Source organism: Schistosoma haematobium, chromosome 7 (assembly GCF_000699445.3).
Source record: "Schistosoma haematobium chromosome 7, whole genome shotgun sequence".
Lineage (NCBI taxonomy): Eukaryota > Metazoa > Platyhelminthes > Trematoda > Strigeidida > Schistosomatidae > Schistosoma > Schistosoma haematobium.
The window spans coordinates 17413150-17435882 of record NC_067202.1 but is presented as its reverse complement, the minus strand read 5'-3'; the positions used below and the strand labels follow the sequence as shown (position 1 = coordinate 17435882).

Sequence of the window (22733 nt, the reverse complement as noted above, 5' to 3'; positions counted from 1 at the left end):
CTACACCATTGTAACTAGTTCTGAATCTATGGGGTCCCCAACCAATTATTCTGCATCCATAAACATGAATAAGCCCAATAGTTAGCGGTTTTCTTAACTGATAACCCGTTTTCATTTGGTTATTACTATGTTTCTTCTAATCTACTGTTGTATCAGACAAAAGCGCCTGTCGAAGCGGACGGTTTCTAGGTATATGTAATGCATGTTTGAACCAACTCAGTTGATAAAGAGTAATTAGCTCATCATCAGTTTTACCATCTACATCTAGTACTCTATTTTTAACCTCAGCATTATTTTCAATACAGACTGAAATTAACTGAAGAATCATTGAAAATCAAACAGGAATACAGAGCATATCATGTACTAGTTTGTGACTTAACAGTAGTCATCCATAACCCTATCCAAGATAAGCCTCAAGAATTTCATATGGAGAAAGCAACATTCTGACCATTGATTAGTTCAAGTTTTCAATTTTCGTTAACTCAGTTCCAACGTGATTAAACTCCGATGGTCACTAGTTTTACCTAGTAATTCAATAGCTTATCTTAACATCTATCACTGGTGAATCCATGAATATAATTTACTTAAATAGATTCTAAAACTTTGTTCACTATGAAATACTTCTTGAAATAATAATGGATTTACAATGTTCTGAAAACATCACAACACACTATACAATCTATGACGTGTGTGCTACTGATGTTGACAGATATAAGTAGTATGTCAATCAGTCAGCTACAACATAGGACCAGGCACATATATGCATCGGTCCAAGTTCCCATACCTCATTAGCACAACAAGATGAACACCAAGTTCATAGAAGTAGTTAATTCAATAGTAGTAGTATATAAAAGAAAGATTGCATTTGAGGATAAAGTACAGAAAGAGAAAGTTAGTTGATAGAAAAAAAGATATGGAGCAATTTTAATCTCATGGTTTTAGGGAAGACAGAGAGTGCATACACCGACGCCATTGTGATCGATTCTGAGCCATGTCACCAAGAGTCTTTAACCATCGGTTACGATAGTCACGCGGACCTCAACCAAGTAGTCTGCATCTACCACCAACATGACTCAGACTAGAAGTTAGTGACTTTATGGACTGATGCAACGTTTTGGTTTGGCCACCCCTAACTTTCTTTCAACCATCCTTAATACCAGTCAGCGTTGTATGTCGTGGTAATCGGTGTTCAGGCATACATAGCACGTGGCCCAACGATCTCAGTCGATGAAGATTTACAACCTCATCAACTGATTTACCATCATCATTCCCTAATACCCTATGTCTAACCTCACTATTACTTACTCGGTGATTCCAGCAGATGTGAGCTGTATTTCTAAGACATCTGTGATCAAATACTAGTAACTTACAATTATCTTCTACTCTTAATGACAACGTTTTGCAGCCGTATTAACATAGCACCAGCAAAATCATTCGATTAACCAACAAACCCACTTGATTCGTTAAACTTAAGAAGAATGATGTATATTATTCAAAGAAATTGATTATAAGATTAATGACTTCATTTGAATAACGTGACAATATCCATCTCTTTTCTCAATTTAAGATAGTATACTCTCTAATAGAAACGTTTATTTGAATACCTACTTCATATGACAGTCTCATATTATGTTATCAACACTTACCGAGATTATCTCTCATAGTTACTATTACGTAATCTATGGATAATTGATTACCTTTGGACTTTAGAATTACTCTATTCACATCAATATTTCTTAAAGAATTCTACATATGTAACGTTAATATTCCATTTGAAATAGTTTACATCATTGTATTCTTGATAGTTTTGACTACAATTCGATCAGTTTTGGTTACAGATTGACTTGATAACACAACCATTAGGATATAAGTTGATATAGGATAGACAAAATATGGTTAGTAGTGGTATCTAGGATGAGAGTTTTGTCCTGTTCAGGTCATAGAGTGAACATCAACTCTATTGTATGCAGGTATATCTAGTTGACATGTTCAGACTAGAACGAAACGTGTATTCTGGATTCCACTGCCAGTCATATTCCAACTATTGTATATTAACTTACTACCAATCAACTCGCTAGATTTTATTTGGTGTTAATTTTATCTTATCCATGGTAAAATGTATTTGATAATCATCCCGTTAACCATTAATTTCTAGTTGAGTAACTGATGTTCTAGTGCGAAGTCTTGACTAGTGGTGTTCACATATATTTGTGGTGAAAACACTGTCTTTAGTGACATAAAACGATCGTCGCCCTATATCATAAACTGACTGAAGTTGGAAATGTATACACTCAGATCATAACTAAATGTTTCTAATAGTTAGACATTCGCTTAAAGACTTGAAAGTTATGGATTCATACTGATAAAGAGATATATACTACAACGAAGCAGCTATTAAAATTACTATAATATCCACAAAACCCCTTCTGATACTAATCAGCATACGCTCATATGGTCAATTGGTATTTCCTGGAGTTTTAGTGAGAAGCAGTGACCAGTGGATTTCAACCGGACTTGTTGTGAGATAGTAATTCACTGAAGACAATGGTGGATGTGTCACTCAATTTCGTGGATTAGTTGAATTTAGACATTAACACGGTTGGATGCCAGCCAGCTCAATGATCTAGAGGTTAACCATTTGCGCGCGAGACTGATAGGTCATGGGTTTGAACCTCACAATGCGGGATCTTGGATGCCCACTGATGAGGAGTCCCACAGCAGGATGAAACGACTGTCCAGTGTTTCCAAGCTTTCCGTGGTGGTCTAGCTTCATTCACTTCACTCATGATCTCAACTATTAAAAAATTTAGAAACATTATATTAGTAGAAAATGAACTTGAATGTATCATTTATGTAACCAAGTCAGTAGAATGAGAGACCATCAGTTCAAGTGTTATAGAGTCGTATCATCACATTAGAACAGAACACATTAAAATACATAGCGAGTAATATATTGTTTTGGATTTAATGACAATACCTTTCCTTTCCTTAAAAAAACAACTAACCTATCCTTCAGAAGGGGTTTTTTGGATATGATAGTAATTTTAATAGTTAACCTATCAAACTGATAGGTCCTGAGTTCGAATCTCACGAGGCGGAATCGTGGATGTGCACTCCTGAGGAGCCCCACAATAGGACGAAACGGTCGTCCAATGCTTTCAGGTTTTTCATGGTGGACTCATGATCTCAACTATTAAAACTAATCTATCCATATACAGAGGTTCACATAATTCATGTGAATAATCAGATGGTAGAGAAGATTTATAGCTCAGGTGATGATCGTGGAGCTTTCATTGTTCTTCTTCTGATGTCGTTTAGAAGAACGATGAAAGCTCCACGACTAAACCATCCAGCTCAGAGAATAAACCTCCATCAATAAGTGAATAGTACAAAGAAACATTAGCCAAGAATTTATAATACTCTAAATAACCTTTTAAACTTTTCTCTTTTTTTGGTACAGCATAGATCTATAGATAGATGGAATCAATTCTTCCAAATGAGGCCAATGAAATCATGTGATATAATTCAACTATATATTATTAAATGTTTTGGCAAATGTCAATGATTGTTGATTAGCATAGATACTAATTCATATGACTGTACCTTTTGTCTTTCTCTCACTCACTCACTCACTCACTCACTCACTCACTCACTCACTCACTCACTCACTCACTCACTCACTCTCTCTCTCTCTCTCTCTCTTAAGTACATTATATATACATATATACATATGGAGAATCTCTTTTCGAAGATGTGATGTCAGGTATTCGTTTTTTTTAAATATAAAAACAAAAAGACATACATAAGTATATGTGATAAATCTGTCAAATATACAAAACAACAATCCGTTCAATCATGGGATCAACTTCATTTTGTAATCACCTTGGTTTTTTCGGGGGGGGGTCTGAAATACAACATAATAACTAAGTGCTATATGTAAAATGACCCCTATAAGTAGTGATATATTGAAGAGTAAGTGAAGAAAAAAGAGACCGTTTACTTATCAAATATTACACAAAGCTATATACTGATATACTTGGTGTGAAATTTAAACAAAAGATTAACATAAGTAAAGATGGATGGTAGCTAATAGTGGAATACAGGACACATGTTTCATCCTATTTGAGATTCGTCAGTTAGATGTATTTGCATCTCAAATTTGTTGGGGTTTACTTGAATCCAGTAACGTTTGCTTAAAACATCATCGTGTTATCCACTTAGCTGATGAGTCCCGGAGTGAACATCAATTCCGAGATCTAGGTATATACAGCTGATGAGTATCAAATAGGATGAAACGCACGTCAAACTAGATTGCACTACTAGCTACTATCCATCTTTGCTTATAATGCTCGTGACTTAAGACAATACGCACAGTATGCATATATACCAATAAGAGTGAGTGAGACTGATCAATTGTAGTCCTAAACAATAATGGGAAGATACAGGTAAAATCAACACCATGTGAATTTAAAAGATTCACATGATATTGTTCATAAGAATGGTAATTGAATTATATAAAGTATTTACCATTCGACTAGTTATCAACAGGTTCGAATGTACATTCCCATCTAAGTTAGTTTAAACAACCAATTAAGTAATAATACTAGCTCTCATATATAATTGGAAACTGTATTTTGTATAACTACATTACATTATTAACGGAAACCCCTAAAGTTATTGATTATTGAATTGGGATTAATTACGAAATGTTTACTGAAATCAAAATTCGTATACACTAGATGGGGTCTATCGGTACCATATGTAATCGCCTTGTTTTATATGATTACCAATAAAATCAACTTAATAAATTTTAAGAGTTGAGATCATAAGTCAATTGAAGCTAGAATACTATGGAAAACCAGAAAACACTGAATGGCCGTTTCGTCCTACTGTGGGACTCTTCAATAGTACGCTTCCATGATCCCTCATTGTGAGATTCGAACCCACCACCTATCGGTCTCGCACGCAAATGTTTAACCTCTAGACCATTGAGCTGGCCGACATTCAACGGTGTTAATGTCTACTTTTAGCCAATTCTTAAAATTACTGTTAGTCAGTTATTATAGGCTCCACTGTTTTACTTGGGATAAATGAATATCGACTTGAGTGCTCGTCAATAAATGTCAATTTCATGAGAGGTTAACTTAAAAACAAAAAGAAGAACAGGGACGATAACACCAAAACTATATGATCAACCGGAAATACATAAAGATAGCTAACCCCTTCGATTTGTTTTAGCTATGTATAATTCAATCTATCATAATAAAGCAACATCATTGATAACATAAATAATCTGTCAGTCGAGAATAACTTCATGTATCGTCGTTACTCAATAACATCCCCCTGGTGGAAACAGTGGAGTCTACTTGGAATGAACTAACAAAGAGGTACATAGAGACCTTAATTCCTGCATCCGTGATAAACTGTTAATTCTTAGATGTACGATGAATGTCCACTACCGATTTGACAATGAATACCATAGATATATGGAAAGTGTAGCCGTTGGATCCTCTCCTGACAAACATTTTTTTTCTTGTAAGATCGGAAAATGAATCAGTTAAAGATACATTCAGCTATCTAACATCTTACTGCCACTATATAGATGAGACTTTCATGGTAGTAGAAAGGCAACATATGAAGGATAATTCACTAAATATATTTGATAATATTCATCCATCTATCAATTATCGATTATGCTAGAATGATTTATTCTGATGAAATCATTTTAGATGAATTGAATAATATTCATAATGTCTAGCTTCAATTGACTCATGATCTCAACTGTTGAAATTACTACAATCTCCACAAAACCCGTTCTGATACTAATCAACATATGCTCACTAGTGACTAGCTTCAAGAAATATATCCTGGAGTTCTAGTGAGAAGCAGTGACCAGTGGAGTTCAACCGGGTCTGTTGTGAGGTAGTAACTCATTGATGACAATGGTGGATGTGTCGCTCAATTTCGTGGATTAGTTGAAGTTAGACATTAACACCGTTGGATACCGGCTCAGTGGTCTGGTTGGTTAAGCGCCTGGCGCGAGACTGATAGGTCCTGGGTTCGAATCTCGCAATAGGAAGAAACGGCCATCCAGTGCTCCCAGGTTTTCCATGGTGGTCTAGCTTCAAGTGACTCATGATCTCAACTGTTAAAATAGATATCCAGTGAAATTTATCAAGGACCATATAAATGAAATGAAAAGAAAATCGAATATGTCTACCACTTTGGAGAAAGTACCGTTCTTGAAATTGCAATTCCCGAATGACACTACTGAGGAAATTGTAACTCAAAGGTCAAGAAATGTAGTGCAGAAAACATTTACCGCAGCCAAACTGAATACGGTTTTCGATAACTGCTCGATAATGAGAACCGTCAATAAAGACAAAGTGCTTAAATTCACCACATCCATATGTATTTATCAGTTCAAATATTCCTGTGGAGCCGATTATATAGGGTGTATAATTCGGGAAGTCCGTCATCGCATAGCGTAACATGATCCACCATCGTTGAGTAAAGAACAGGCGAGGGTGATCAAGAATTCCATGGTTTACGATTTCGTCTGTTGTATATTGCTGAACCTACTGGAATCTCTATTCACAAACACTAACTCACTTAGGTGGTACATTTACTAAAATTGGAGCAATACAGAGAAGATTAGCATGATCCCTGCTCAAGGATCACACCCAAAATCGTGGTACAGCCGAGAGTGAGGAGAGTCAACTCTTCCTCTCGAAATGCTCTCACATGACCACGTGCATACAACCACTCCAAGGAAAGTCCCACTCACTCCTTTCTCACACCACGAGTGTTGTTTACGAAATTGAGAGAACAAAAACGAATGTCCGGCAATTTAACCGGATAGACAGCCACGGAGAGTTCACCTATGAGAGTTGGAATACCCTCATTCCAAACCAATGGTGGACATGGACTCCAGTACCCTGAGGGAACAAATAGTTTATGAATCAATCGTTGGTCACCGGTTACCATGGGACTGCATCTCCTTACTTTGCTCCACTACGTTGTAGATCGGACCTTTAGGTCGAAGGCTCTGGGTGTGCTTCCCCCCACCTAAGAAAATCACCTGCTTCGGTTTGGGCAACCAGGAAGTATCGCAGCCCTCACATATATTGAATAATTTGTGTGACGCATATCTATTTGGTGCCTCACTGTACCAATGTTTATGTGTTAAAATAAATAAATAAGTATTATGCCAGTGAATAATTACGACATTCGATTTCCAAAGGTTTCATTAAGAAGGTTTGTAGGTGACATCAACCAACTGAATTATAAGTAGATAATGTGAAGATATGTTACACGTCACAAGAGTTGAAAATTCCGTAGTCGATTCTAATATGGTCTTGTGGACGTGCATCAATGAGTAAAGATTGTTTGTCACTAGCGTACGGAGTTTGTGGAGATTTTCAATTTTTAAAATTTACATTACGGATTAACCTTAATCAAGCAACCATTGATGACTGTGAAGAACCAGGCAGATGTTTCGCTTTGGTATGGACGTCTCAACACTTTCCATCTACAACTCTATTGGGGATCGAACCCGTAAATCGGTAGTAACTATATGTTCATTAGTGACCTGTTTCGAAAGGTAACTTACGGAGTTCTGGTGAGTAATTATGATCAATCGAGCTTAACAATTTCAAATGTGAAGTGGTCACCTACTAGTGGCATTGAAAAATCGTTAAGCGATATAGTAAATTCCCTGAACTTGTAATTATAAACCATTGGGTTCTAACTCCGTAACCTTAAAGTTAAAGTTTAGTTGAAAGACTTGGAGGTTTTGGGTTCAGAATCTAATGGAATTGTGGATGCACACTACCACTGAGAAATCCAATTCTACAACGGAATATCTTTAAAGCCCTTCCTAATTTCATAACTATAGTCAGTTCATGATTTAAATCTGATTTGTCAAATAACATTAGGGCAACATAACAGTGTTTAAATTCACAATGTAAGCGTTGTGTTTAGCTATTGTTTGAGGCTTCTACTAACATATACACTTGCTATATGTTTGTCAAAAGCATACACTTGAATTAGGAAACCGAGAGTGAGTAAAGAGCTTTTTATTGATTAGCCAAGCAAAAATTATCAGTACAACACATTTATAAAGTTGAAGTTCGAGTCGTGTCGGGTGTCAGATGGTTATCCATCGCAGGCGATCGATGTGGGTTGTGAGATATCATGAATTGAATGAAGGTAAACATAAACATTATTTGATGCCGGCTCAGTAGACTAAATTTTAAGCGTTTGCGCGCGAGTCCAGAGGTCGTGGGTTCAAGTCCTACGTGCAAGATCGTAGATTCGTGTCGCTGAGGAGTCCGATACTATGGTGAAACAGCTACGCATTCCCTTTAGATTTCGAATGTTGGTTTAGCTAAGATAGTCCGGTGATTTGAATTGTTCAAAGTCTGTAAATTCTGCAAATCCCATATACTAATATATCTACCTCGTAGTATGGGACTCCCCAGCAGTGCATATCCATAATCCCTCACATGAGACTCGAACCCGGGACTTTCGGTCTCGCGCTCAAACGATGGACCTCAAGACCACTGTTTTGCTTAGAAAGTTTTTCAAATTTTCAACCCATAGTGTATTTATGTCTCTTCAGAAAAAGAATTCAAATCTTAACTAATAGTGTGTATTCGTCCAAATCTCATACTTACCAATGTGCTTAAGTCTACATTGTCCAATTTCTTATTAAGAAAGGTTTATCGACTTGATATAGACGTCGTATACTCTGTAAGGGCTTACTAGTACGAATCCTCTACGTGCACAGTACTAACACACCACAATAATACTCGCTTCACTGGATACAGTTCAAAAAAATATTTGGGCATAAACTAGTGTGAATTAGATTTCAGATTCAGATTTCAGATTTGTGTAGTAAGGACAGAAGGCATACGGCCTATGTTATTCCTTTTCTAGTATACTTCTGTGAATGTCCAGTTTTCTCTTGAAAGAGTCAATTGAAGGTGCGGACACCACTGCTTCGGGCAGCAGGTTCCAAGTATTGGTGACTCGGTGTGAAAACCTGTATGCCACGAAAATCGAATTATATCGATCCATCGGGAATGTGGCCATAGTTCAATACTGTGTGCTCTGTTGAGAAGTTATAATTATAAATATGTTAAGAAAAGTAAACACAAGTTTTTAAACAGTGACTAGTTGACATTCATATTTATTTTCAAATGTTGACAAACGGTCCCACTATGTTGTATGCTACTTATATTTGCAGATATAAGTAGTATGTAACATCGATCGGAAGTCAAATATCTACGAGCAGAAAGTTGAGAAGATTAAAATGAAGAGAAGAGATGAGGAAAACTGAAAACAATCGAGATAACAACAGGAATGAAGGGACGGCGAAGCTTGTAAAAACAACATCGAAGTAGATGTATTTAATGTAAGATTTTCACATTTTACTAAATTACTGTGTGATAATGCATGAGACAATAATCTAGTTTCTCCCACCTAAGTGTTCATTCACTATACCGTTACCATGATATCTACTTCCATAGACAAATATATTCAATCCATAAATTCTACTGTAGTTATCTCTTGTTTCCTTACATAATAAAGAATGAGCAGGGAGTTTTTTTCACTGAGATGAAGCATTCATGAAGTCTTCTTGATTCTTTTGAACATCGAAAGATTCACAACCAAACAAACAACGCAGCTCATTGAACTAAACTTCAATGAAACCATCCAACCTTAATCACAAATCGTCTACACCATCTTACGCATACTAATCAACACATTAGTGATACAAAAACGGGGTAGTGGTGAGAATGTAGTTAAATCGTTAGAAATTCAAAGCACTGACTAAATCACTGAACTATTTGCCATCGTAACTATTCACATATTTTAACAATGTGTTTCTAATATCTAACCAACTACAATATTCAATAACTCACCTAATATACAGTGACTGTAATGTATTCCCATGAGAAAAAGATACCATAAACTTTCAATGCAGAAACCTTAATGGTGGGTAATACATATTAATAAGAATAACATTTAACTAAAATGTTCACTCTCTAAGTGGAAAAATAAGTTTGCCTTTGATCAACATTACGATTAAATGTATGTTTTAAGGTTGAATTCACGAGTCGATCTAAGTTATGCCATCACTGAAAACTTGGAAGCACTAGGCGACCGTTTCGTCCTAGTATGGGACTCCTTAGAAGTGTACATCCATGATTCAAAATTAAGACCTTCGGTCTAACAGGCGAAGACTTAACCTCTTATCCACTGAACCGGTATCCAACCGTGTTAATTTCTAACTTCAATCGATCCATAATCTTGCGCAACCTCTTATCGATTGTCTGAGGTAAATAACTGTCTCTACCCGGCACAAACTAAACTCTACTGGTCATGACTTCTCACTAGTACTTTAAGAAATCCATCTTGAACCTAGTGATTAGTAAGCACATGATTATTATTAGAATGAGGATTTGTAGAGGTTGTAGTATTTTCACATTTGATAGTGAATGCGTACTGCTGAGGAGTCTCATACTAGAACAAAACCAACTTCCAGTAATCTCAGCTTCTCAATAGTGATCTAACATCGATCAATTCATGATCTCAATCCAAAACTTAACAAGAATGTGTACTATTATTTACCTTACCTGGAAATTTACGTGATCCAGATTTTACAAATCGAAATGATCCATTCGATCGAGGACTTGATGATCGTATAAAATGATCATTATTATTATTATTACTTAAATCGGATTGTATTGTTATTCGACTACCAGAATTCATATTCTTTACATTCTCCTTATGTATAATTGTAATATTATCTGTATTAGGTTTTGTATCATTTACAATATGCGTTATATTAGATGATGGTGATATTGTTGTCACTACTGGTGTTCTCGCTGCGGCTGCTGCCGCTGTTGTTGTTATAATATTAGAAGATATTGTTGAACTACTATTCACACTACTAATTACTTTATGATTTTTTATTTTAGATTGTCTCATCCATGCTGGTGCATCATATAATAAATAATCCACTATTGGTGATGATGGTTCCGTAGATTTCATCATGAATTCATTTGATTGTCTATTTGTTATTATTGGTGATAATCTAGATCCTAATTCATTATTATGAATAGTACGTTTAGTGTATGTTTCAATAGTATTATCATTTATATTATTATTATTTCCAATATCTTTTGATGATACAATTCTAGGATGAGTTGAAGTGAACAATGGTGTTGATGAGAATAATAATGATGATGATGATGATGATGGAATAGGTTCTTTAAAATAACTTCTTGTATATCCATCTTGATCAATAATAGGTAATGTAGATTTAGTTGTAATAGTTGGAGTTGTTGATGAATTCATTAAATGACTTGTATATAATTTACTTTCCATTCTACTTGCTTGACTAGCCATTCACTATATATATAGATGTATATTTAATTATTCATTCAATAGTAATAATACTAATACTTGTCATTCATTCTGAATAAAAGAATTCATCATTATTATCATTATTATTGTGATGTACATGATCAGTAATACATATCTATACTTCTTTACATCTACATACATTGGTATAGTTACTAATTGTAATGTTTACAGTAGTATTAGTAGTATTGGTGGTAGTAGTAGTAGTAGTAGTAGTAGTAGTAGTAGTAGTAGTAGTAGTAGTAGTAGTAGTAGTAGTATTAGTAGTATTAGTAGTAGTACAGTAGTACAAATGGATGCTGTAAATAGAGTAAAGATTTAGAAAGAAGTGATATATATAGATATCTGTTACGTAATCCACAATGGTTAACTATTAAAACGTTGATGAAATGAAATGAATTCTATTTCTATTATTATTATAATAAGTAGTATTTGATAATCCAAGAAGAGTTAATGTATGTCATTGTTATATCAAGTGATTATATATTTAGGTTCAATAATAAGATCAAATGAATAGGCGTAGATACAATATACACCATACACCATACACATACACACACACACATACAGAGAGATCTATCTAACTGCACTATGTATACACATACAAACACAAACACACACACACACAAAAGAATTTAGTATCTATGATCATCAGATGATATTATAGGTCTAGAATGATCTATATATTTCATAAACTTCAGCTTATTGGTATTGATAATCTTGAACTCATAGTTGTATGTTTTTTGGTTGTTGTTGTTTTTTGTGTTTTCGGGTCTTCACAAATACACACACACACACACAATCATAATTCTAATTGGTTATTAGAGTTAAAATTCTATTTGTATGTTTGTCCCGAAATTTTTTTTTCAAAAATCTCTTCTATTACTTAGTAGTCATGTGAGTTTTATTCAGTATCATTAGGTAACTAATAGAACAAATATAAAGAGTACAATGTACTTTTAAATAGTGGTAAAATGATTAGCACCCCCCGCACAAACACACACGCACACATACATGCATACATGCATGCACGTACACTTATACAAAAGGTGTCATTCATCTGTTTTCTGTACAACAACAACAACAAAAAACAGAAACTTATTCTAACAATTTTCGTCAGTATTAATAGTTTAGTGTTAGGACTTTACATTACACACCCACAAATAGTTGATACAATCACATTTATTATTGATTAATCAAAAGTAATTTGCACTAATAAATCAATAATGTTGATGAAATTCCGTTTAAAAATTAATTGAACATTATGATGGAATAATAAAGCCTGTTACTTCTTGTGTAGGAGTATAGGCCGCTCACCAGTATTCTTCATTCAACCATGTCCTCAACAATCATTACCAGCTCTTTCCAGTTGTTATTCATCCTTTTCATATCTGATTGTATTTCCCGATGTAATGTGTTCTTTGGCTTCCTCTTTTCCGCTTCTCTTCAGGATTCCAAGTTAGTAGTTGCCTCGTAATGCAGTTTGATGATTTGTGTAATGTATGTTCTATTCATTTCCATCGTCTTTTCCTTATTTCCTGTTCATCTGGAATCTGGTTTGTTCTCTTCTAGAGAAGGCTGTTGTTGATGGTATCCGGCCAATGGATGTTGAGTATCTTGCATAGACAGCTATTTATAAATACTTGCACCTTCTTGATTATGGTTGTTGTAGTTCTCCAAGTTTCAGCTCCGTACAATAGAACTGCCTTGATGTTCATATTGAAGATTCTGACTTTGATATTGGTTGAAAGTTGTTTTGAGTTCCATATGTTCTTCAATTGTAGGAATGCGACCCTTGCTTTGCCAATCCTCGCCTTTAGGTCCGATTTTGATCCTCCTTGTTCATCGCTGATGCGTCCCAGGTACGTGAAAGATTCCACCTCTTCCACAGCGGCGAGACTCTAATTTACGGACGACCTATGAACGAATCTTAAGTGACTTTGAGAAATATAAGCCAATCATCAAACAGTCAGTATTGAGTAAAAATATATATTATGCGAAACCAAAGAAAGGAAGTGGATACATTTTTTATAAGTGGTTCAAAAACCTGTCAAGGTTAGAAAGAGGTTCAAAGGCTCCAAATTTATAACGCATATAACAGAGGAACTCATCCATATTGCTACAGAATATTCGACCTCTGGAGTCATAAAAAATTTTCAGAAACCCTTTCAGCCTCGACCACATACCTTCAATATTGTTTGTGTGCACTCCAATTGTTGAGTACACAGAATGCCACTTTTGTATAACGACATGATACACATAACCAAGCCTATGTAGGAGTCTGTACGCTCTCCAATCATCCGTATATAATGTAGTACCTGGCTGCAGCCAGTGTTAATGGTGCTTTTATTATCCAGTTCGCGATAATTGTCATAATTTGCCTTAGTTAAGAATTATATACAGGGTTTTCATCACGAACTGACATCACCTATAATGCCAGAAATTTATTTAGCCAAATTCACGAGAAGCTTTCGCGTTAAAATCCGAGATCTATTATATTATACCGCAAGTTGTAATCTCGCTGTTTCATTTCTTATAGCCACTCAATTACCGTATTTTGTACGAAATTCCCTATGAACCGATCGTACGTTAGCATTAAGCATTGAAGTTGGCGCCGTGACCTTGAAACCTCTCAAACGCTTCTGATTGGCTCGTCCGTCAACTAGAGTCTCGCCTCCAGAGCTTCTCCATCAAGTATGATTGGGTTGGTGTTCTCCATGTTGTATTTAAGGATCTTACTTTTTCCTTTGAGGCCTACTGATACAGAAGCTGGTGCTACACTAGTTGTCTTCATCTACATTTGTTTATGTGTATGGGATCAGAGGGCTAAGTTATCTGCGAAGTCCGAATTGTCTAATCGGTTATAATTGTCTATGTACTATCTATAAATGTTTAGACTTGCTCAAGACATTCTACTGATTTCGTCATCCTATGGTGTTTTAATTGCCCAATGTCCTGCTTGTGAATTCAAGCAGTCCTAAAAATCAATGGGAAGATTCAAGTAAACAATACTATGTGAACATAATGAAAAAGTTCATTTGTCCCAATCTTTTAGCAGGTTTTTCCCCTTTTAATTTGACCTTGTATATTAAAGCGCGAATATGAATATATATATGTCTATATATTTAATGTTCAATTGTGTCTTGTTTATAAACAAACCATGTTCATTTCTACCATTTGATGACATAATAAGTCTCATTCATATGATTCTTAAATTTAATCAATTCATTCAACAACAAATCGATCCGACTACTTTATGTGGATTACATAATGCCTTTGTGACTTTAAAATTTCTGCTTAGTAGTAGTAGTAGTAGTAGTAGTAGTAGTAGTAGTAGTAATAGTCAGTAAATTGATATACATGAAAAGGGTTGTTTATATTCATTGCCAGGTAACAACAAAAATGCAAATTAATGTCGGATTTATCGATTGAGAGCACAGGAGGTATTTAGAGAACGATGTGTGGATAAATAGATAGATAGATAGATGTGTGAATAGATAGATAGATAGATAGATAGATAGATAGATAGATAGATAGATAGATAGATAGATAGATAGATAGATAGATAGATAGATAGATAGATAGATAGATAGATAGATAGATAGATAGATAGATAGATAGATAGATAGATAGATAGATAGATAGATAGATAGATAGATAGATAGATAGATAGATAGATAGATAGATAGATAGATAGATAGATAGATAGATAGATAGATAGATAGATAGATAGATAGATAGATAGATAGATAGATAGATAGATAGATAGATAGATAGATAGATAGATAGATAGATAGATAGATAGATAGATAGATAGATAGATAGATAGATAGATAGATAGATAGATAGATAGATAGATAGATAGATAGATAGATAGATAGATAGATAGATAGATAGATAACAACGTCATTGAAGGAAAATCTTATTCCTCATTCAACGAGATTCATTGTTGAAATATTTTCCGTCGATGTTATATTTTCATTGAATTTCTGATTGATATGATCAATAGTATCTTATAAATATCTGGAATGTTTACATTAAAAGATCTTAGTAAACATACCGTCACTATTAAGAATGAAGAAGTTTACACATTGTATTATTTACTTAATTATGCATGTTACTCCTCATGGAGGAGCTTAGGCCGCTCACTACCATTCTTCATCCAATTCTGTTTTGGTCAATCCATTCCAGTTGATATTCCTTCTTTACATGTCTGTTTCCAGGGCTTGACGAAGTGTGTTCTTTGGTCTCTTTTCCTTTCGCCTTCAGGATTTAAAGTTAACGTTTGCTTCGTAATGCAGTTTGATGATTTCCTCAATGTATGTCCTATCCACTTCCAACATCTTTTCCCAATTTTCTCTTCATATGAAAGTTGGTTTGTTCTCTCACATAGTACGTTGTTGTTGATGGTATCCGGTCAACGGATATCGAGTATCTTGTGTAGACAATTGTATTTCTTTAGTGATGGTTGTGGTATTTCTCGAAGTCCCGGCTCCACACAGTAGAACTATGTTGAAGTTCGTATTGAAGAATGTGACATTGATAATTTTTAAAAGACATTTGTTTTAAGTTGCATATGTTTTTCAATTGTAGGAATGATGTCGTTGCTACGTCAATTCTCGCCTTTACGTCTGCATCAGATACTCAACTCCGCCTGTAGCTCTTCTAAGGCTACTGTCGGTCTCAAGCCCGGGTAAAGGAAGAGGGTTGGGTATAGGATCGGTAACTACATCCCGTAGAAAACAACTTTGCTGAAAAACGGTAACCAGAATCAACAAGTTAAATCGTATTATTTAATCACAATAGAATTACATTTACGGGACGTGTATACGCTTTTGTGAGTAAGATACCATGTGACATTATAAATTCCAATCCATTATACGTTGTCAATTACGATGATTCAGATATATATACATAGATGATGTATTACTTAACGTGATGTAATAGTCTTGGCATAGAGCATAGCCAAAATGATATTACTAATAAAATTAGAACAGAGTATCAAATAATAACTAACCCTATAGCAACAGTTTTAATTACCAATATAGGATTGTAGAGATTATTCCATTTTATTGATATCACGAACCGGTTTAAGGTAAATAACTATTTGACACTTCAAGACAAAGGATAACTGTTTCGTCCTAACATGTCCACAAACCACCAGCCAGGAGTTGAACTCAGGATCTTAGTTTCGGGAAAAGTGTCATTTATATAAATGATTGCATTAACAATACAATAGTGAGACATCTCAGTAGTATATACTATTCGTGACGGTAGATTTAATCAGGTCTATTATGTTTAGGCTTCAAAATGGGCATAACACTGATTAAAGTCTGGTTTAATACCTAACAAATTAGACTTCATAGCTTGAATTAGGTCGTCTGCAATGGCGCAGGTCCATTCACTCCTTGTGTTCTCTCAAATTCTAATCTTCTGAATTCTTCATGTCCCTTTATTTTCTTGTCTTTTCAAATTTATTTCACTGGATTATACTCCTTGAATAACATCTTCAAGCCCTAATGTTCCCGATTACTGCTTATACTCTTACCGCCTCTACCACTACGGGATTTGAATCGACTACTGCGTCTCTGTGCTAATGTGGTGTGGCAACTCGAACTAATGTATGTACGTACGAAGTTCTACATTGTTACTGACTGATTGACTGAATTAGATCAGGACATACTTTTAAAATGGATTTCTTCAATTTTCATTCATAATTTATGACCTGTAGAGTTAGTATTATCTGATGATTTGTCATTGGACACTAATACATCTTTATAATACTTGTGTACTGTTATGCCACGAATCAATTGGCTAGTAACTGAATGATTAAATGGTAGAATACTTACCACAAAAAATAAATATCCCAAATTCTCTTCCGTATTGGGATAGAAGTTATATGAGGTATACTACTAATGTTGACAGATATAAGTAGCATATAACACGAATCCAATGTTGGATGCCTGTTAAAAGAAGGTTGAGAAGATTGAAATGTAGAAAACAGGACTGAATTGTGAATTGAAAGAATCATGAACAATATAAAGAACAAGTGATGAAACATTTGTAAATAAAGTACTTAATGTATAATAGGTTTTACAATTTGCCAAAGAACTCTGTAATTGACCATTGAATAATAAATTGGGTTGGCCCCAATTGAGTTCTTGTTCACAAACGCCAGAGTTCAAAACTGTGATTATTTCTAGTCAATGGAAGCATTTAGCTGAATACTAAATAATTTGATCAATGTCATTGATAATTCTCCAATCATTGATTACACCAACTATTATTCTAATTAGAGTAGTTTATACTTCGCCTCGTTTAAGAGATGCTTATATTAGGTCTGATTACCAAAGTTAAAAAGGTTGTATTTCAACAGTCTATTTAATTTTCATAGCTCAGATCATCAAGTGATCTTTGTTAGATCAAAACTAACTACATTCTTGAAGGAATTCTCGAAGTTCTAGTTAGAAGCCCTGACCAGTGGAGCTAATCCGTGTCGGGTAGAGATAGGTATCTACCTCAGTACAATGGAAGATGGTCGCACGATTTCGTGGATTGATTGAGGTTAGACACTAACAATGCTAGATACCAATTCAGTGGTCCATAAGTTAAGCCTCCGCAGGTGAGACCGAAGGCACTGAATTCCGACCATGAATACGCACTGCTGAAGAGTTCCACAATAGAACGAAACGGCCATCCAGTGCTTCCAGGTTTTCAATGTTGGTTTAACATCAATCGGTTCAAGATCTCAATCACATAACTTAAAACCTAGAAGCACTAGATGATCGTTTTTGTACACATCCATGACCACGATATAGGGAGTCGAACCCGGGACCTTCGATCTCGCTCTCTAACCCTTAACTACTGATCCATTGAGTCAGATTCCAATGTTGTATGTGTCTAACGGTGGATGTGTTTCCATGTCTTAAACAAAATTTACGATTAAAAATTTAAGAGATCAGAATTGAAAGTATGAAAAATCAAATTTTGATTGAAGGTCGAAAGTCAAATCTTATGTGAACTGATAGTTTCATACTACCAGGAAATCTCAAAAACTTCTATTAGTTATTTACTTAAATTAGAGATTATTTGAGATGAATAATCAAAAAAGGTTCAAAACTCTAAGTTCAACTTCCTGTGGTAAGGTTGTTCGTTTGCACATTAGAACGAAACAACCATCCAGTGTTTTAAAGTATTCAATTGTAATCCAGCAATGATTAGTTTATGATTAAAAGTGCATTCACAAATAACAACTTAGTTCAATAAATCTGATTGATTACTTATTTTTATTAGAAGGGCATTTTGTGTATATTAGAATAATTTTGAGAGTTGAGATAATGAATCAATGATGGACATATTACTCAATTTTGTGGATTAGTTGAAATTAGACATTAACATTGTTGGATACCTGCTCACTGATCTAGAGACTAAGCACTCGTGCAAGTGACTGATAGGTCCTAGATTCGGATCTTGTGAGGCAGAGTCATGGATGCGTACTGCTGAGGAGTCCCACACTAGAATGAAACGACTGTCTAGTACTTCCACGTTTTCCATAGTGGTCTAACTTCAATGGATTCACAATCTCAACTATTAAAATCATTATTTATTGATGAGTAAAGTTCAAAATAACAAAAAAAACTTGGAATTTCTTTATTTTCTTTTACTCTCCTTTTATGTAGTGTCATTTAGATGGTATATGAAAGAGAGAGCGAGAGAGAGAGAGAAAGAGAAAGAAAACGAAAGAAGTTTTTGGCAATGATATTTGATGAAAAGAATGAAATTTCTATTAAAAAGAAGAACTATGATTACATTTCATCAAATTGATTTCGACTATTTAGTTAATTCGTATCTTTACTGGGCCCTTAATTACATAAACATTAGAACATATATCAACCAACACCCACGTATCCATCCATCCACACACACACACACATACACACATACACACAACACAAACATACCTCAATTATAGATTACAAAAATATTGTAACACTTACTGTTTTCATTATACTGTATAGAAAATACCAAGAATATTGCTGATTGACTTTGTTGATTTATTGTTAACGTGATAAATATGCATTGGTTTATCCAAATGAAATATTGACCTATATAATACCATTTGGCTCGAAGAAATGAAAAAGAAAGCGAGAGAGAGAGAAAGAGCAAGCGACAGAGAGAGAGCGAGAGAGAGCGAACACAAACCCTTGTTTACGTAAACATCTTGAACGTTGCTAGTTAGTTACTACATGCATACACATATAGATATATCAATAAATTATGCACAAATGAAATATTTCAGAACAAAAATATTTAAAAAAAACACACAACAACAAGAATGGATAGTTATTGACCTTGACATTAGAAATGCAACATGCTAAAATCAAGGTTGAAAAATAAACGAACCATGCAATGTTTATTGTCTATTTATTCTTTAGTATCAGAAGGGGTTTTTGTGGAGATTGTAGTAATTTCAACAGTTGAGATCATGAATTAATTGAAGCTAGACTACCATGGAAAACCTGGAAGCACTGGACGTCCGTTTTGTTCTATCCACGATGAGCACTGCTGAGGAGTCCCACAATAGGACGAAATGGTCGTCCAGTGCGTCAAGGTTTTTCATGGTAGTCTAGCTTCAATTGACTAATGATCTCAACTATTTTATTCTTTGTCCATATTCTGTGAACTGAGAATATCAGATCAGATTCTGTTATTTTGGGTTTTTGAAATTCTTATTCCCAATAATTTGTGTTAGTCACTATCGTGATTATAGAATAACTTACCTGCAATACGTGCACCACATGGTTGACCTTCATTCCTTTTCATTTTAATAATAAGAAAACATTGAATTATCAGTATAGAATTATGGAGATTGATTGAAACTATAAATTGATAAATGTTAGACTACCAATGAAAATTTCGTGGATTGGTTAAAGTTAGGCATTAACATGGTTGGATATCGGCTCAATAGTCTAGAAGTTAAGGGTTAGCTCGTGTAACTGACTGTCCCGGGTTCGAGTCCCACGTGCGAAATTGTGGATGCGTATTGTTGAAGAGTCCCATATTAGGACAAAATGATTGTTCAATGATTGTCTAACATTTCTCTATTCATTATCTCAATCAAAAACATAGAAATTATGAACCAAGTTACATGAAAAAGGGACATATTCATATAATTGATTACAATCGGATGAATACAATAATTATTAGAAGGAAACGTTGAAATACAATAGATCACTTCCTAATGATTATCTATCAGCTACACACTAACTAAAGAACATCAACTTACTCTAAGAAACTGAGAACTACCAAGTCCATAAACGAATCAATCAGGCAATTAAGATGATCATTCCATTGACTGAATATTAAATACAAACTATGGCACTTCAATTCGTCAGCCTAAAAAAGAAATAGCTCTTTCTATGAGGCTGGGATTCTACTTATGATGGGTTCTTGTTTATGACCTATTAGGATAAAACACTCATCCAATTACCATCTGTTTTCGCTAATAGAATAAGTGTATAACAACGAAATAATAACTGAAGTTAAGATTGGTTTGCAACCAGTGATTTTTATATAACCAGTACTATTAAGAAATATGATAAAAAGCATAATTTTATTGTTAAAAATGATTACTAACAATATTACTGTGTGATGATCAATATCAGCTGTTTCAGGTCTTTCTTAGTGACTATCGAATCCTATCGACTGTGAAGCTGGGTGGCACGGGATCGAATCTGTCAGGGAGCATTGGTTCCTTCAAGATTACAAGTACACCTTGCTGACAAGTGCCAAGTAGCACGAAACCCATGTCCAAAATTTCCTATTGACTACCTCCAACCACTATCTTAACATAGATTACTAATGTTAAGGATGTTAAATCCTCAGAACCCACTTGAAAAAGGTCCTAATTTTGTCATTTTATCCTGAAAATTTGAGTCGTATGTTTTCGCGCCAAGAAACGCTTAGTTAGCCTACAGCTTATATTTCCCACTCATAAATCATTGACTATCATTGGTTGATAGATTTTTTCTAGTACGCTATTTTGTGGCTCTATCAAGGGCATTTCTATCATTGTATAAATAAGCTTGATTTCTCTGCTTATTGACCTCGTATTTCCTGTGTGCTTGTAGAATACATTCTCTATGCCTCATCAAGACTTCTTAATCTAGTTAGCAGGGTCGGGGACAATGAATTAGAATAGCCTATCGTGTCACTGTATCTTTGAAGTTCGTTTCGTTTACCGAATAGGGTGAACTCGTAATAGCTTCCAAGCATATCAACTAACAATATCTCTGATATAGTCTATGAATTTTCACTTCTAAAATTCATCCTGAAGAAAAGCGTAAAAGAGGAAGGCCAAAGAACACAATACGTCAGGAAATAGAAGCAGATATGAAAAGGATCAATAGGAAATGGAAGGAGCTGGAAAGGATTGTCCAGGACAGGGTTGGGTGGAGAATGCTGGTGAGCGGCCTATGCTCTTCCACGAGGAGTAACAGGCGTAAGTAAGTAAGTAAGTAAGTAAAACTCATTTCCTGGAAACATATCGAGTATAGAATTTGTCTAAAACATTGAGAAAGTAACATCTATTCATAACAATTTAGATCTATAGAGAAATCTTCGGTATTGTAAAACTCTTTCCATTCTTCATTTCCAGTGTGTATTTAACTTATCTACGGTTTAAATATTTCTACATGGACAAGCATAAATATCGTAGTTTCGTAGTAAAAATCGGTTGTTAAGATATCTTAGACTTTGGTTTCCTATCAGTAGTTGTGTAGTGAATGAAAACACACAATTGAGGATAAAATTACAGAACATCGTAGTAAAATCTGAGAATCATACAGCAGACATTTCAGTAGTAAAGTGTTAGTCCATTGTCTTAAACTTGACTGTTCCTTCATTTTCATACCAATCACTTTCTATTCTCATTCTGTTCTCGTTGATCTTCTTAATCTTCTATTGCCAGGTATTTCACTTTCTATTGATCATACATACTACTGATATCCGTCGACATCAATAGCACACACCACAGGAGTAGTTATACAAATATGTTTTACTAATCCCAATAAAGAATAATATTTGAGAGCTCCTAGTCGATATATATATGTTTGGTTAAGTTTTCTGATAGTATGCTCAGTATATCTATCTCCACAAGAACAGCCGAATGTGTAGATACACAAAGAAAGTAAACTCAAGTAACTTACTGATTGTTTGAATAGATATTATTGATCGATCAGAAAATATCAACTGAAAGTTAACTATGTAAAACATATCCTTTCAACTACTATCAATAATTT

At 34.7% G+C, this 22733-nt stretch overlaps 1 protein-coding gene across 1 annotated transcript in view; it reads right to left on the bottom strand.

Moving 5' to 3' along the window:
- The window catches only part of TNS1_4 (Tensin 1), a 116973-nt gene that overhangs the window by 51335 nt on the left and 42905 nt on the right, over window positions 1–22733 (bottom strand). Inside the window, exons 5-7 of the mRNA XM_051218130.1 lie at window positions 19431–20248; window positions 17283–17396; window positions 10644–11732 (exon numbers count right to left, since the gene is read on the bottom strand). Coding sequence (XP_051064570.1) covers window positions 10644–11418 — 775 coding nt within the window. The 5' untranslated portion in view covers window positions 11419–11732; window positions 17283–17396; window positions 19431–20248. The remainder of the gene's footprint in view (window positions 1–10643; window positions 11733–17282; window positions 17397–19430; window positions 20249–22733) is intronic.